This window comes from Lissotriton helveticus, chromosome 5_1 (assembly GCF_964261635.1).
Source record: "Lissotriton helveticus chromosome 5_1, aLisHel1.1, whole genome shotgun sequence".
NCBI lineage: Eukaryota > Metazoa > Chordata > Amphibia > Caudata > Salamandridae > Lissotriton > Lissotriton helveticus.
This window is the reverse complement of record NC_136065.1, coordinates 1260360625-1260375746: the sequence shown is the minus strand read 5'-3', so window position 1 is coordinate 1260375746 and position 15122 is coordinate 1260360625. Positions and strand designations below refer to the sequence as shown.

General features: G+C 42.7%; 1 protein-coding gene across 1 annotated transcript in view; it reads left to right on the top strand.

Annotated features, from left to right (window-relative positions):
* Positions 1-7836, top strand: part of LOC144753574 (olfactory receptor 6N2-like) — a 53741-nt gene extending 45905 nt beyond the window's left edge. The window contains exon 2 of the mRNA XM_078641217.1: positions 5485-7836. Coding sequence (XP_078497343.1) covers positions 5502-6428 — 927 coding nt within the window. The 5' untranslated portion in view covers positions 5485-5501 and the 3' untranslated portion in view covers positions 6429-7836. The remainder of the gene's footprint in view (positions 1-5484) is intronic.
* Positions 7837-15122: the final 7286 nt, after the last annotated feature.

The window sequence follows — 15122 nt, the reverse complement described above, 5'->3', positions numbered from 1 at the left end:
AGGTGAGGTGGTGCAGCCTGCGGTGCCTTCAGGACACAAGGCCAGTAACGGAGTTGGATGACAGAGTCGGTCGCGGTTCCCTTTTCTCTGTGGCAACTGAAACAGCGGTTCCAGGAGAAGTGGTGAAGTCTTTGCAGTTCCTGAGACTTCTTAACAGGAGGCCAACTCAGTGTCAGGCCCTTGGAGATACTCAGCACAAGTAGAGAAAGTTCAGTCCGGTCCTTTCACTGCCCAAGGCAGAAGCAGCAGCTGCACGCCAACCCAACAAAGCAACAACACAGCAAAGGGGCATTACTTCTCCTGGCAGCTCTTCCAGGTCTTCTTTTTGGCAGGTTCCTTGATACCAGCGAGTTCTAAAGTCTTGGGGTCTGGGCCCCAATATTTATACCAGCAATTCCTTTGGCCTCTGAAGGCAGACGGTCCTGGACCTAGTTCAAACCAGTTTGGGGTGCATTCTGCCAGGGTGCACCTTCTTCCTTTGTCAGTGTGGGCCAGGGTCCTCAGATGCACCACAGATGGTGGAGCCAGCATTGTGGAAGAAAAGCCAAGCCCAATTTCGACCCATATGCTACTCCTCACACCCATCTATGATGTAGATGTGCCTATTCAGCCCTGTGCTGACTCACCCTGTCTCCTGGAGTCTTCCCCAGCTCCTGTCACTCACAAACCAGACAGACAATACACAAGCTCACAAGGCAGGATGGATGGATAGGTCAGAAAATACCTACTTTCTAAAAGTGGCATTTTCAAACCAACTTCACTAAAAGATGTATTTTATCATTATGAATTCAGGCATACTAAACTCGAATTTCTACCATGTTCCCTGAGTCAGTTAGGATGACAGGATGTTATAATCAAACTGCCCACTCTGGCCTGTGGGGAACAGGTAGCCTTGCAATAGTGTAAAACGAAGTAGGCTGTAATTCACTATCGGGATGTGCCACACACACCAGGGCATGTCCTACCTTTCACCTACAATGCACCCTGCCCATTGGGATACCTTGGCCCTACCTTAGGGGCGACTCACATGTAGAAAAGGGAAGGTTTAGGGACTGGCAAGTGTGTGCACTTGCCAAGTCGACATGGCTGCCAAAGGCTGCACACAGGCTCTGCAATGGCAGGACAGAGTCACACTTTACGGGCTGTTTGCGTGGGTGGCACAGTCCAATGTTGCAGCCCACCAACAGCATTTGATTTATAGGCCCTGGCACTCGCAGTGCGCTTTACTAGGGACTGACACATAAATCAAATAAGCCAATGATGGAAATGCCAATCCATAACACATTTTACAACAGGAGCACTTGCACTTTACCACTGATCAGTAGTCAGGAAAGTGAGCAGAATCATTACCCCAGCAAAAACAGAGTAAAAACCGGGAGGTCAGAAAGCAAAAACTCAGGGGAAACATGCTAAAAGATGCCAAGTCTAACAGGTATCATCAGCGAACATCATCGCAGGAACCCTGCCAGAGGCGAGCCTTGGGGCATTGCTGTCCATTACCTTTCTGAGTTGTTGAATGAGTCAGTTTATGAATAAGCAGAATAAAGTGGGTGCAAGAACCCAACCCTGCTGTACCCCTTTCTTGACAGGGAATCGGGGGGTTAGTTCACCATATTTCCCATGTAATCATTTTTGTAGTGTGTCTGCTGGAGGGTAAGGGTTCTGGATTGGTCACTGATATTGCCTTCATTTGCTTTACTCACAGTCTGCCCTCTTGGATTCTATACCTGCTTTAATCACTGGAGTGGCCAGAGTTATTTTTCTTTATCTTCTACAATTTTTCCAATTTGTCTGGGGAGAACCTTTGCTGCTGTTGGGGCAATGAGATCCCTTCCTGGTAGCATTAGGGTCTCTGGGGAGACCACAGATATATCCTAGATTTTACTATTTGTCAGTGATATCTACTTGGGTTCTTTTTTGCAATCTTTTTCAGTGTGATGCGTGGCGCCCTAGGTGTGACAAAGGACCTGGGATGGTCTTCAGCTTTTCCAGTATCTGTCCAGTGTGCCTGTTAGGGTCTTGAATGTGTGATTGATCATTCACCATTCATATGTAAGGACCTCACATTTTCCTATATTTTTGCAGTGTCTGCTAAGTTTTTGGGTGTTTGGGACCCTGGGGTGCCCACAGACATTTCTTGAAGTTTTCTGCTATTTTTCAACGGAATATGTTGGGGTTTTGTCAATCCCATGGGCTCTTAAGGGGCCACAAACATGCTTTCAATTTTCTTCAATTTTCTAGTGCGAGTGGTGGGGTCTTGGATGCGGTTCACTTCAGGCCCTAATATTTTGCTTGATTGCATTTTCCTGGTCTCTCTGCTGGGACTCCATGAGTGCTAGGAGCCCTGGGATAGCCACGGATATCTTCCCTGTTTTTCTGCTATTCTCAGAGTGTCCCTCCTATGGTTTCTGTGTGTGATAGGGAATCTAGGGTGGCCACATATATTGTCATAGATTTTTGTAAAAATTGTCGGTGTTCTTTCAGCATTGGAACACAATGGCGTGGTCATAAGTTATGAGTCTGCAATTTTCCTTTTCCTTGTTTTCATTGGACTATCTTGTTGCGGTGGCTATTAGTTCAGATAATCAGTCCACAACCCCTAAGGAGATGAAAATGATGGTGATGCATAAGGAGACACAGTTCTCTGTTCTGATATCAATATAACATCCCTATGGGCCATATGTATCAAAATACCCTTTTGCGATTCCTAAATAGCGATTTTTAAGGAATCGCTATTTAGAAATCGCAAAATGGTATGTATGAAGAAATTCGCTATTTGTTAGCGATTCCTTAAAATTCCTTAATTGCGATTAGCAAATTGCTAATCGCAATTAAGGAATAATTTCCCATTCATTTCTATGGTCCAGGAGGCCCATAGGAATGAATGGGAAGTTATTCTCAATTTGCGATTCGCAATTTGCTACTCGCAAATTGAGAATAATTTCAAGGGTGCAGGGGTGTCTCAAGAACACCCTGCTGCACCCCTGAAAATGACATGTGTGCGCATATGGCGCACATACATGCCCTAAGGGCATGTATGAACGTCACATGGCACCATTGGATTTTCAAAAAAATGCTTTTTTAAAAGAATTCGCAACTTACCACCAACTAGAAGTTGGTGGTAATTTGCGATTCCTTAAGGGCATTTTGGAATTTCTATTTTCCTTGATACATTGCATTTAAGGAATCGCAAAATTTGCAATTCCTTAAATGCAATCGCAAAATAAGGAATCGCAAATTTTGCGATTCCTTATTTTGCACCCACATTGTTTGATACATACCATTTTGCGAAAATGGGTTTGCAAACGCCGAAATTCTGCGAATTTCGGCGTTTGCGAACCCATTTGGCCTTGATACATATGGCCCTATGTGTCTACATGAGCTACTACTAATAAACACTTGGAAGTTAGGTATTAATAAAGTTAGTCACCCCATAAACAAAAACAATAAAACGCTTATCACTGCTATGGGTACCAAAGAAATGAAACAAAGAAAGAAAGTACAGTAGAAGCCATTGAGTGGTGTATAGAAAGGGAAAATGTCTACAAGGGTGGTACCTAACTACCTCACATTTCCTTTGTTAGAAAGACAATTTCTTTTCGCAGATACCATTTGTCCAAGATGGCAGTTTCTGAGTAGGACCCAGATGCGGGCAAGGCTTGGCAGGTAGAAAGCATATCTTTGCTATTTGTCATAATCGCAAACTATATTGGGAAGACATATTTGTATTCTGAGAAGATTCCTAGGTATCAGACACCGTGCCCATTAGCAACCATTATTATGCGGTAGGTGCTTGAACCAGATATGAGCAGACTTTAAACCGAGGGAAGCTTAGAATTTAATTTGACCTGCTAGCTTCTGTCTTTTTTATTTTATTGCTTTTGTGTTTATCTTTTTCTTTTAGCTGATTTTGGCTGTTCTTTTTCTGCTACGATGTATAATGTATATATGTATGGTAACTTGAGGGTGTGATGGTTTGTTGCCTGCACACCGAGTAAAACAGAAATCCGTCCTATAAAGCAACAAAACATTCAAAGCCACAATAACACCCAAGCAAGAGCGCCTACCATCAGCTAAAATTTCGGGAAGGAATTAACTTTTTCATCCCTGAATCTGACTTGAAATCTAGATGTGATGATGGGATGCCTTTGTAGATTCATCTTACACCACTGTATCTGTCCAGCTCTGAACACTTCACCACTTTACTTATTGGTCTCCAATAGCTACCCCATAAAGCAAGGAGCATCACCAAACGTAGTTGTCTAATACACAAGGACTTTCAAGCAGGCATACTCAAATACCTATTTAAAAACAAATTCACTCCAGAGTCCACCTCTCAGCCCGGACCTCAACATTCTTGATTCTGGAAATTCCTATCTTCAGAAAACAATTTAGTGCTTCACTGGACTAAGCCTATAATTCTTTCAAGAAAACCGAGGGTCTTCTATTGAGGTGGAACTGCTGAATGCGAATCCCTAAGCTCCTCCTATTTCCCATCGGATTAGGACAATGAACCCTTGATGTACTATTTTGAATGATATGTATAGATTTTAAACTGACCCTCAGTTGTTTATATTGACATATTTACGCTTTTGTTTTTATAATTGTTGTTTGTGAATATATTTTTATTGATAGACCATGATTATCAATATTGAATTCTGTAAAGTGCTCAGATCCCACGGAGGTATGATTTGTGCTATATAAAAGGGCGAATAAATAAACAATGGCTATCTAAATGAATTTGAATCAAAAGGGAGTCTGAACATGTGTTTTTTTGTTAATGCTGATTGTATCAAGAGTTGCTTTCCTAAGCAGGAGTAAGGAGGTGGCGTTGTGGTGAGATAGAGTAGGAAGCCAGTTTGTCAGAGTAGTAAAGTTGGATGGTAGAGGTCGAAAGCTCTCATATTACCAACAAGTAGCGATAATTATCGCTAAATAAGCTTAGCGACGATTTTTTTATCGCTGTCTATCGCTGGATATGTTAGCGGAGAAAACATGCTATTTGAAACGTTTTTCTCCATTGTGCTAAAATATCCAGCGGCGAAATGCGTGATTATCGCTGAGAATACAGCGATATTTACGCATTAGCGACTAAATGCTCTTGGCCATGTTATCCATCTCCCATTGGATAACATGGCTAAGATAGCGGGAATATTTCCATCACTACGCCTGCCTTGCTAATAGGCGATAGCAACGTTAGCGACTGCTTTCAGTCGCTAACAGGTTGGGTACGCCCACTTTGCATGTCATCACTTGTTGTAGATGCATTAAACATAGAGCCAATGTCTTCTGTTGATGTTTACATTACTGTATGTGGTACGCTGACCCATTGCGACATTGAATTTTGCTTACTTGAACTATTGTACAGTGCTGCATTTAAAGTAAAATGTACTCACACAAAAAATATGTGTTTTTTTTAAATGAGATATACATCTATAGAAATTAAGAGGAGCTTCATATTCTTGTTTCCATTCTTCCCTATAGATAGAGCAGCTGGAGTCATGAACAGAAATAATGTTACACGAATGACGGAGTTTATCCTCGTCGGCTTTTCAGATGACCCGAAGGTGCAGATTGGACTCTTCGTTGCATTCTCCATCACCTATACAATCACACTGATTGGGAATATCCTCTTGGTAACATTAACACTGTATGAGGTAGCACTTAAAACACCCATGTACATGCTTCTTACAAACCTGTCTCTTCTGGATATATTTTTCACTACTGTTACTGTCCCTAAAATGCTCTATGGCTTCCTGGCTGAGAAGAAAAACATTTCCTTTGTTGGATGTTTTGTACAGATGTATTTTCTCCACTTCCTGGGCAGTGCAGAATGTTTCCTCCTGACTGTCATGAGCTTTGATCGCTATGTGGCTATCTGCTTCCCACTGCGGTATACACAGGTGATGAGCACACGCGTCTGTCGAAGTCTGGCCTATGCAAGCTGGATCAGTGGTCTCCTGTGTCCTGTTGGGCACACGCTCTTGGTTTCAAGCTTGTCGTACTGTGCCTCTAACAAGGTGAACCACTTTTTTTGTGATGCACCCCCGCTACTGCAACTGTCTTGTTCAGACTCGACCAGCTCTGTACTGGAACTTTTAACACTTGCAGCACTTGTGGTAGGGGGCTCATTTCTGTTAACACTCACATCTTATGTCTGTATTATTATATCAATTCTAAAAATTCGTTCTGCAGAAGGCAGAAAAAAGGCCTTCTCTACCTGTGCTGCTCACCTGACTGTTGTGTCCATCTACTTTGGTACAATAGGCTTCATGTATGTAAGGCTAAAATCCAGCTATTCCCTGGATCAGGATAAACTAATTTCAGTTCTGTACAACATCCTGACCCCTATGTTGAACCCAATGATTTACAGCTTCAGGAACAAGGAAGTAAAGAAAGCTTTGGAAAAACTCTGTGGGTTATTGTAATGTTTTGCGCATTGCCAGATAATAAAATGTTCTAAATCACCTACAACTGATTTGCAATTCTCAGCAAACATGAAGATTTATTAAGTGCCTGGAAGTATGTACCATTTTATTATACCCTTAACATGTATTGATTTATTTATGTCTAATATTTAATACGTTGTCCCAGTGTTATCTTTCAGAAGTTAGGTGTGTGGAAGTGAAATTCCACTGAAGTCCAATGTTAACAACCAGGTTCTGGCTGGGACAGAAAAAGGCAAGGTCACCAAAATAAAGGTAGCCCCTGTTACATGAACTTGAATTCTAAGCAAGCATTTGCAATGTCAATAGGTCTGGTTTATGAATGAAACGTGCCTTTGTCACTGATGGGTTAAGGCACTCAATATGTCATCATACATGTAGTCTGGCTCATATCTTTTCACTCATGCATCCATTCATTGATCCGCTGGCCCATTCTTGAATTCATTCTATGACATAACTGCAATAAAATACACACAAACTCAACAAAATATGTGTGATTAATTAGAAGTATACAGGTAGAAGAAAAAGCATGCTGCCATCTAACCACGCTGGGCATATGCTTGCAATAACAAAACTAGACATAGCAGTGGGTGCCCATCTTGTAGAGGTATTGCAAATAGTCTCTCAATGTTTTAATGTTCCACCATGGCACTACATTTGGAACTCAGGAGTTGGCCATCTTGAAATGGTAAAACAACGATACACTAAGGACCACTGCATTCCATAATGGCCTCCTGGTTTAGAGAAAGTAGCCATGTGGGATGCGGCAGATGAAATGTGTGGCAAGAAAACAATATGAAGGACTGTCCGGAGCGCTGTAGTATTGTTTAAAGAAATATTAAATTAAACAGAGGAGAGGCGAAGAAATGAAAGTAGAACCATAAAAGGAGAACACTTTGAACCAAAAGACTGGCTCACCAGCCCTGACATTAAGCATATTTATTTTCAAGTGGATGTACTGTCATATACAGGGCAAGAGAGTCAATGACTGATGTGGGCTGTACCATTACGGAGTGAACAGGTCAGGTTGGAAAATCCTACCAAGGAGAATGTGCGCACTATTTACTTTGAACCTTGCTGGTTCCTTATCATTGCTTTAAGGATTGCTGCTTAATAACCATCCACAAGTTAATGGATTTCAATCTTCTTTATTTTCTTAATAATCATAAGTTCTTCAAAATGTCGATATTGTCAATTCATAATATTCATTTCATGAGAATCATCACCCAATGCATTTCGGGTCGCGGATTGGACCCTTCTTCAGGGGTCTATGTAAATTATAAACAGGAAGCTAAACTAATCATCAATCTCATGGTAAAATGTCAAAAAACAAACAATTAACATATCATATCTGTTCTAGTTATTGTCTAATAAAGTCCAAAAAAAGAAAGAGAATTCTAAACTTCTACTGTTTTCCATCCACATCAAATCAGTGAATGCACCATTGCTGTGTGCTGTATAAAAACTAAAGCTACATCTGAATTGTGGTTGAGTATTATGTGTCAAGAGAACACAGAAACGTTAATGTCCAACCCAATAACTTAAAAATGCTGGCTATGTGTGTGTCAAACGGTAAATACAACATACTGACAATAACGCTAACCAATCTAAACCTGCTCCGCGCAACTGATTGCCAACAGGAATGCTCACTCTACGTGTACTGCAAGGGTGATTTCAGCGTTCTACAGCTTGACCATTACGAACGGTCTAAGTGTGCTACAGCGCAATTACAACAAAATGCAGTAGTGGATAACTTACTTAGGATTCACAAGCGGGTCTGCTCCATGTTCACTGGCGTTCGCCCCCATCTCTGCAGGAGATTATCCTACCACTGCGTAAGACATACGTCGTGACGTGGTCACGTGACCGTATGTTTTAGGAATATTAAAGCGACAGTGTCCGTGTTAGCAGGCGCGTCTAATAAAGTTGTGTGTTATCCAGTGTAAAAAAGCCTGAATGTATGGTGTGAGTAAGACTCTCTGAGCAACTATATTTGGGTGGATGAATCTAAGATTCTATCTTATGCTAAATGTTGTGGTCGTTACAATTTAGAGTGCAATGTAGAAGGAAGCATTCTAAAATACCTGAAATTATGTGCAATCTTGCTAAAATCAATATGCTTCTGAAAATACAGTCATTATGACCAACATTTTTAAATTATAATAAACAACTATAAGAAACAAGACAGTTCAATACGGTCGTCAGCCCTGATGGTTGTAGAGTGTTCCATTTTTTTATCCAGAAGTATTCTGCTTGCAAAAGCCTTTTGTGGGGGTCGGTCCCTGGGTCAATTCTTACAGCTTCAAGTACAGTAAATCTTAATTGGGGCACATTGTATCCACCCTCTAGCCAATGCATGGCTACTGTTGATTTTGCATTTTTAAGTCTGATGTTACTTTTGTGTTCCGTTATACGAACTTTCAGTTTTCTCTCAGTAATTCCCACGTAAATTTTGCCACATGGGCATTTTATGGCATATACCACATTTTTAGTGTCACAGGTACTAATGTGTTTCAAATCCATCCTGTAGCCTTGTGAGGGGTGAGTCAGTGTTTTGCCTTTCATGGCATTGTCGCAATGTGTACAGTTTCCACAAGTTTGCATCCCTTTGAATTTCAAGGAACAGTCTTTCATGGCTTTTTTAGATAGCAGTTCTTTTAAATTCTTGGATCGTTGGAAAGCAAAGATTGTTTTCTGTTTGTTGAGGCACTTTTAATCCTTTTCATTCTCTATCAAATGCCAATGTTTTGTGATAATGTTTTTTATCTTGTTGGCTTCAGTGGAGTGTTTCAGAATGCATATATTAAAGCTCTTTTCCGTTTTCATTAGTTGATTCAGCAACGTCGATCTTTCAATCCCCCGTACTTTCTGGATAGATTCCTTAACTAGGGTTGCAGGGTACCCCCTATGTATGAACCTTGTCGTAAAAATATCCATAGTTTCTTGAGCTTCCTTTTCAGTGTTTGTGATGCGTTTTAATCTTTAAAACTGTGAAAAAGGCAAATGAATTTTCAATGATAGCAGATGAAAGCTTTCAAAATGTAAACCGCTATTCCGATCCGTCGGTTTAGTGTACACATTGGTCTTAATGATGTTATCCTCTATTTGTACCATTATCCCATGCAATAACATTTCCATGTTTTCATATTGGCAATGTAAATATGTTTTGATTCAAAATCATAGAGAAAGGCTATGCTTGGGGCAAACGTGATGCCCATCAATGTACTGTGTGTCTGCAAAAAGTATTGATCTTCAAATTGGAAACAAATCCTGGTAAGGGCCATGTGTGCGCAGTCTAGTATGAAATCTGTGGGTGTGAGGTAATCCCATGGTACTTCTTTCAGTAGTGTTTCAAGGACCTTGGTGGAGACTTCTTGCAAAATGCTTCTTTACAAGGCCTCCATGTCTAGAGTTAGGAATAGATCAGTTTCAAAATCAAAGACAATATTTTTGATTATGTTGAGCAGGTCCTTAGTGTCTTTGATGTATGAAGGCATCTGGGTTCCCAATGGTCACAGAAAATGGTAGGTAAATTTGTAAAGTGGCTCAAAGAGTAATCCAATAGTAGATACTATTGGTCTTCCAGGAGTGGGATGTGTAACTATGTGAATTGTTGGTAAAATGTAGACATATGTTTACCTTAGGGTTTTTTCTTTACATTTATAACGTCTACCTCCTGGCTTGTTACCAAACCATTTTCTTTTGCTTGGTACACCATGAACTGTATACCGTCCATGATATCTTTTGTGTTGTCTCTGTCAGTAATGTCTGTGGTCATTCAGAAGCTTAAGCATTCTGTACAGTACATTTATTTTGGGAAAATTACGGTGCCTTCACTCTTATCAGCTGGTTTTATAATGATGTTTTCTAGGGAATCAATTTCTACCACTGCTGTCTGTTCACATATGTTGAGGTTGTGGTAGACATGAGTGTTGCAGTCTCTCAGATTGTCAATGTCATGAGTTACTGCCTTTTTTAAGGCTAAGACCTCAGAGGGCATTGCGCTGGTGACAAGAAGTAAGATTTATTTTTGAGACCTGGGTTTACCTCGGTGTCACTTGTTCGTGTAGGTTGGTCTGAAAAAAAGATAGACAAGTGGATAGGGCAGAAGAACTCAGTCAGCTCCTTCCTGTATTGGAAAATGCCTGGTCTATGGGTGGGCACAAATCCTAGACCTTAGTCATGTACCTGGATTTGTTGCTCAGAGAAAAAATGATCACTTAGATTGACTATTCCCTTTGAGTTCTGCTTGTCCAAGTGTGGGGGTAGTTATCTCTTTCCATTGTAGGTCAGGCTTCCATTGTACCTTTTGTCCTCTCCTTTTTCTTAGGCCTCTGCCTGGGCCACTGGCTAAAAAATGGCCCGGTATTTGTTGTCAGAAGAAGCTGAATTGTAGAGGTGTAAAAGGGGGTTTGACATAGGGATTCCACACACAGAAGGGTTGTGGTATTGGGCCTGTGGGGAGGATGCTCTGCCATCTGAGTTGTGGTCCCCCTTCCTTAGAATCGACTGGAAGCCCTGCAAAGCCTCACAGTATAGCTGCTAGCCTCAGAAGAATCAGCGCCTCGCAACTCAAAGCTTTTCAGCACAGCTGCAAGTTCCATCAAAACTGATGCAAAGCCCTTACAAGCTTTGCCTCTCAGATCACCAGAAGCAACACAAAGCCCCACAAAGCCTTGCCGCACAGCTTCTTCAGAACCGACACAAGACAACACAAGGCCTTGCAAATCAACACAATGCAAAATGATCACCAGGATCTAAGGTACTTTGTTGAGCGCGCCTAGCTGGGTCCTTGTAAAAGGCCTGAGCTCCATCCCGGTCAGCCTGAACATGTGAGTTTGTCCCGGTCCGCTGCAACCACATAACCACAGTTGGCCCTTTATGCTTTTATGCACTATTTTCAGTTAAATCTCTACAATTATATAGTTCTGGTTTTACTAATTGAATTTTTGTCATTTAACAATCTAAACAAAAGCACTGAAGTTCACCAGTTATAGTTAACTGAAAAAACGATAACTCGCACCTTGAAGTAACCAGAACTTCCACACTCGCCATGCAATGATTACACCGTCAAATATTACCTTGATCATGACATGTTAAATGACAGCATTGATAACTTCAATTATCCCATCTGAAGTAAAATTTCTAACAAGACTGTGCAGAGGAGTGGGGCATTAATTATAGTTATTTCATGGCACAACTTATAGTTACATCAGTAACTATAACTGGTGAATTTTAGTGTTACTGTTAGTTTAAAATGTCATGTTGTAACTAACATTTTCACCTTATATATAAAATCACTTTAACCGTTAACTTCTTTTTAGCGTTGAAAATAATGTAATTTATTTAAGATTATTTCTGTGGGGTTTAGTTTTAGGTCCCTGCCTGCATTATCAGTACATGGTTTTGAAGTATGGGTGATTTGGCATGTTTGGTGTTAGACTGTTAGATCGATATCCTTGGTGCGATCTTCCCCAAAACTTTTAGCCTTTAACCCACCTGTTTTTTAAAATTATTTTTGTTGGCATTAGGACTCTGCTAACCGATTCTAAAGAGCCTATGCTCTCTCCCAAAAACAATAGTAAAATTAGCCTACAATGGATTGGCACATTCAGGTTACTTATGACTGCCTAATATAGGTACTTCTTGTCCCCTGGGTCTATTAATTAAACACTACTAATAGTCCCACTCATTGTGCCACCCACGAGAGTAGCATTTTAAACATGTCTCAGGCCTGCCTTTGGAGCCTGTAGTGCAGTCTCAAGCTGGCATTTCAGCCTGGCAAAATAAATATTTAAACCCTAAGGTAGACCCTAAAGGCCCATAGGGCAGGGTACATGCTATTTGAAAAGTAGAACAGGTGTTCTGGTAGTCTAAACCATCTAAATTAATTTGTTTGTACTGCTGTAAGGCTATCACTTCAATTGGATAACTTTGGCTTAACCTGTTGCATTTAATATGTGGCAACTCTTTATTGAACGTAGATAGGAATTTCACGTTTGGACTCAAATGAATTGCAATTTAAAATTCTCTTTTATGGTAAGTTGGATTTTAAGTCAAAATTCAGAAAATGTCCTTACCATTTGATGCCTGTTACCAGTGCCCTGGGTCACAATATTGGGAATGGCTCAGCTGCTGGGCTTTTTGTATTCTTCCCAGACAGTGAGAAAAAAGGGGACTCGTTGTTGGCAGCATTGGCATCCTGCCAGGATGGCTGTGGGTGGAGCTGTTTCCTGCTTCCCTTACACTTCCAAGAACCTGACTTCAACACACACAAAGAAGTCTGACACTAGCCTTTTTCACCCGAGAATTCTTGGAGATTTAGCAGAGGAAGGGAAGAACTTTCCAGAACCAGATGTAGAGTAATGTAGGGAATCCCCCCACTTCAAAGGCTGCCACGAGGTATAAATATTGAACCCTCAGTAAATCTCTTTAGTACACTCCTGGACTGGTGGTAGGCTTAGGCAGGACTTCCTGGACCTCCAGAGGACTGTTCTACTTCTACCAGAGGACGGCCCTGCTTCTTGAAAGCCTGCCTTGTGGTTTGAAGGAGAACTAGATGATCGCCTTTACCTCAGGACCACCAAAATGTATTGCAAGCGCAATTTGGCTGGCCTCCTGTGTTAGCTACAGGGACATAACAAGTTCCAGAGACTTTGAACCCTGCTCCTGGCCTTTGCAGGAGTGAGTTGTTACCCCAAGTTAACCCCGAGGTTTTGGTCCCTTGGAAATGGTATTAGAGGCGGTGCATCTGCCTAAAACTAAAATGTGGGGCATTGAAAAAGTTTCACCAAAAAGTGCCTGGAGAACTGACAGAAGATTGGGGCCTACATGCAAGCCGATCCATCCAGGTGCATCACCATTCGGATTGACTTTGTGGTAGCTCCTGCTGCGTTCTTCTCAGCAGTAGCAAATCCTGTTCAGCTGACCATCACATTGATGGTACCCGACCTTGTGGAACCCTCTTTGACTACAGCTTACAGCTTTGTCAGGATGGAGGTTTTCAACTTCCAAAAAGATGTACAAGTCTGAAGGTTAAAATCTTCACCAAGCTCGACGCTGACAGGCTCCTCCGCCTGGAAATCTGCCTTTCCCAGCTTAGGGCTTTTTCCCACCATAAACAATGAATTTACTAACACTCTGTCTAACGACTCCCAGGCAGCAATAATTCCACCTCAAACACATCCTGCTGTCTTGCCTGTTGAATTCTACCTTCTCCAGGACTTTTATTCCAGAAATAGGTCGCTCCTCTTCCACACAGCACTGCCTGTGTGTCCCTGCCCCAGCTGCTGCTGCTGAGGAAGTTTGAGGCCCTCCTCCACCATCAGGATACCACCTGCGCCTCATCCCTGGTAGACAGTGGTAGGCCAAAGGTTTGTTCATCTTCTGCTATTTATTGTATTTACTTGTATTGTCTGCATTGCCTTATTGTCATTGTTGTGCCTGTGACTGCTGTTCTCTGTGCTGCTCTCTGTCCTCCCCCGCTGCCTGTACTTATTCTGTGCCCGTTTCTTCCCTTTGTTCCCCTCGCTGTCCCTGTGTCTCTCTGCCTGTTTCTGCCTTTTGTTCCTTAGCTGCCCCTGTAACACTGTGCCCGTTTTTGCCTTCTGTTCCATTCATTGTCCCTGTATTCCTGTGCCCTTTTGCCTTCTTTTCCACTTGTTATCCCTCTATTTTTGTGCCCTTTTGCCTTCTGTTCCCTTTGTTGTCCCGCACCGCTCCCGCTGCTGCGTCTCCAGCGGCCCGCCCACCTGACTGCCCATTTGCTGCCCCCGCCTCCCACCTCCTAGCTGCTCCTCCCTCTCACCTCCCCATATATGCCAGCCGCAGTGCGGCCGTCCGCAGCAGGTGTGCCGAAGGCACGCCTAAGACAAGCCCGTCTGCGCCCGTCCGCGCCTGGACCGCACCCAGCACCAGAACACCTGGTCCCCCCACCCGCCACGAGGAACGCTGCCACTACAATGCCATCATTCTGCATGCTTTGAACTCCGGACTGACTCACACCTCCTTCAAGGCCGTCCCGAAACGCACACACGGTCCCTTCACCTGCCGGAACTCCAGCTACACCAGACTCAGAGCCGACAAACCACCCACCAAGAAAGACGTCAACCACCTGCGATGCATACTACTGAACACCCGCTCCACACACAAACACGCCGTCAAGCTCTGGGACCTGCTCAAAACAACATCCCCGGACGTCACCTTCCTGACAGAGACTTGGATGAACGACTCCTCCGCACCCAACATTGCCATAGCCATCTCAGACGGCTACAAGATCACCCGTAGAGACCGCCATCGTCCACAAGAACAGCATCAGGGTCTTGACTAGCACCGACGACACTCTCAGCAATACCGAACACATGCATTTCCAGATCCACACAGACCCCAACTACAGGCTCAGTGGCACCCTTGTCTACTGACCCCCCTGCCTCCGCCCCCAGTTCAGCGACTCCATAGCCAACTTCATCAGCACGCACTCCCTGACCTCCACCGACTACATCCTCCTTGGAGACCAGAACTTTCACCTTGAGAAAAACGACAACAACTCCACAACCCTGATCGATAACCTCAACAACCTCGTACTGAGGCAACTCGTCACAATGCCCACCCACTCTGCCGGCCACACGCTTAAACCTGTCTTCTCCTCAAGCCCGCACGTCTCCTTCAACCACACCA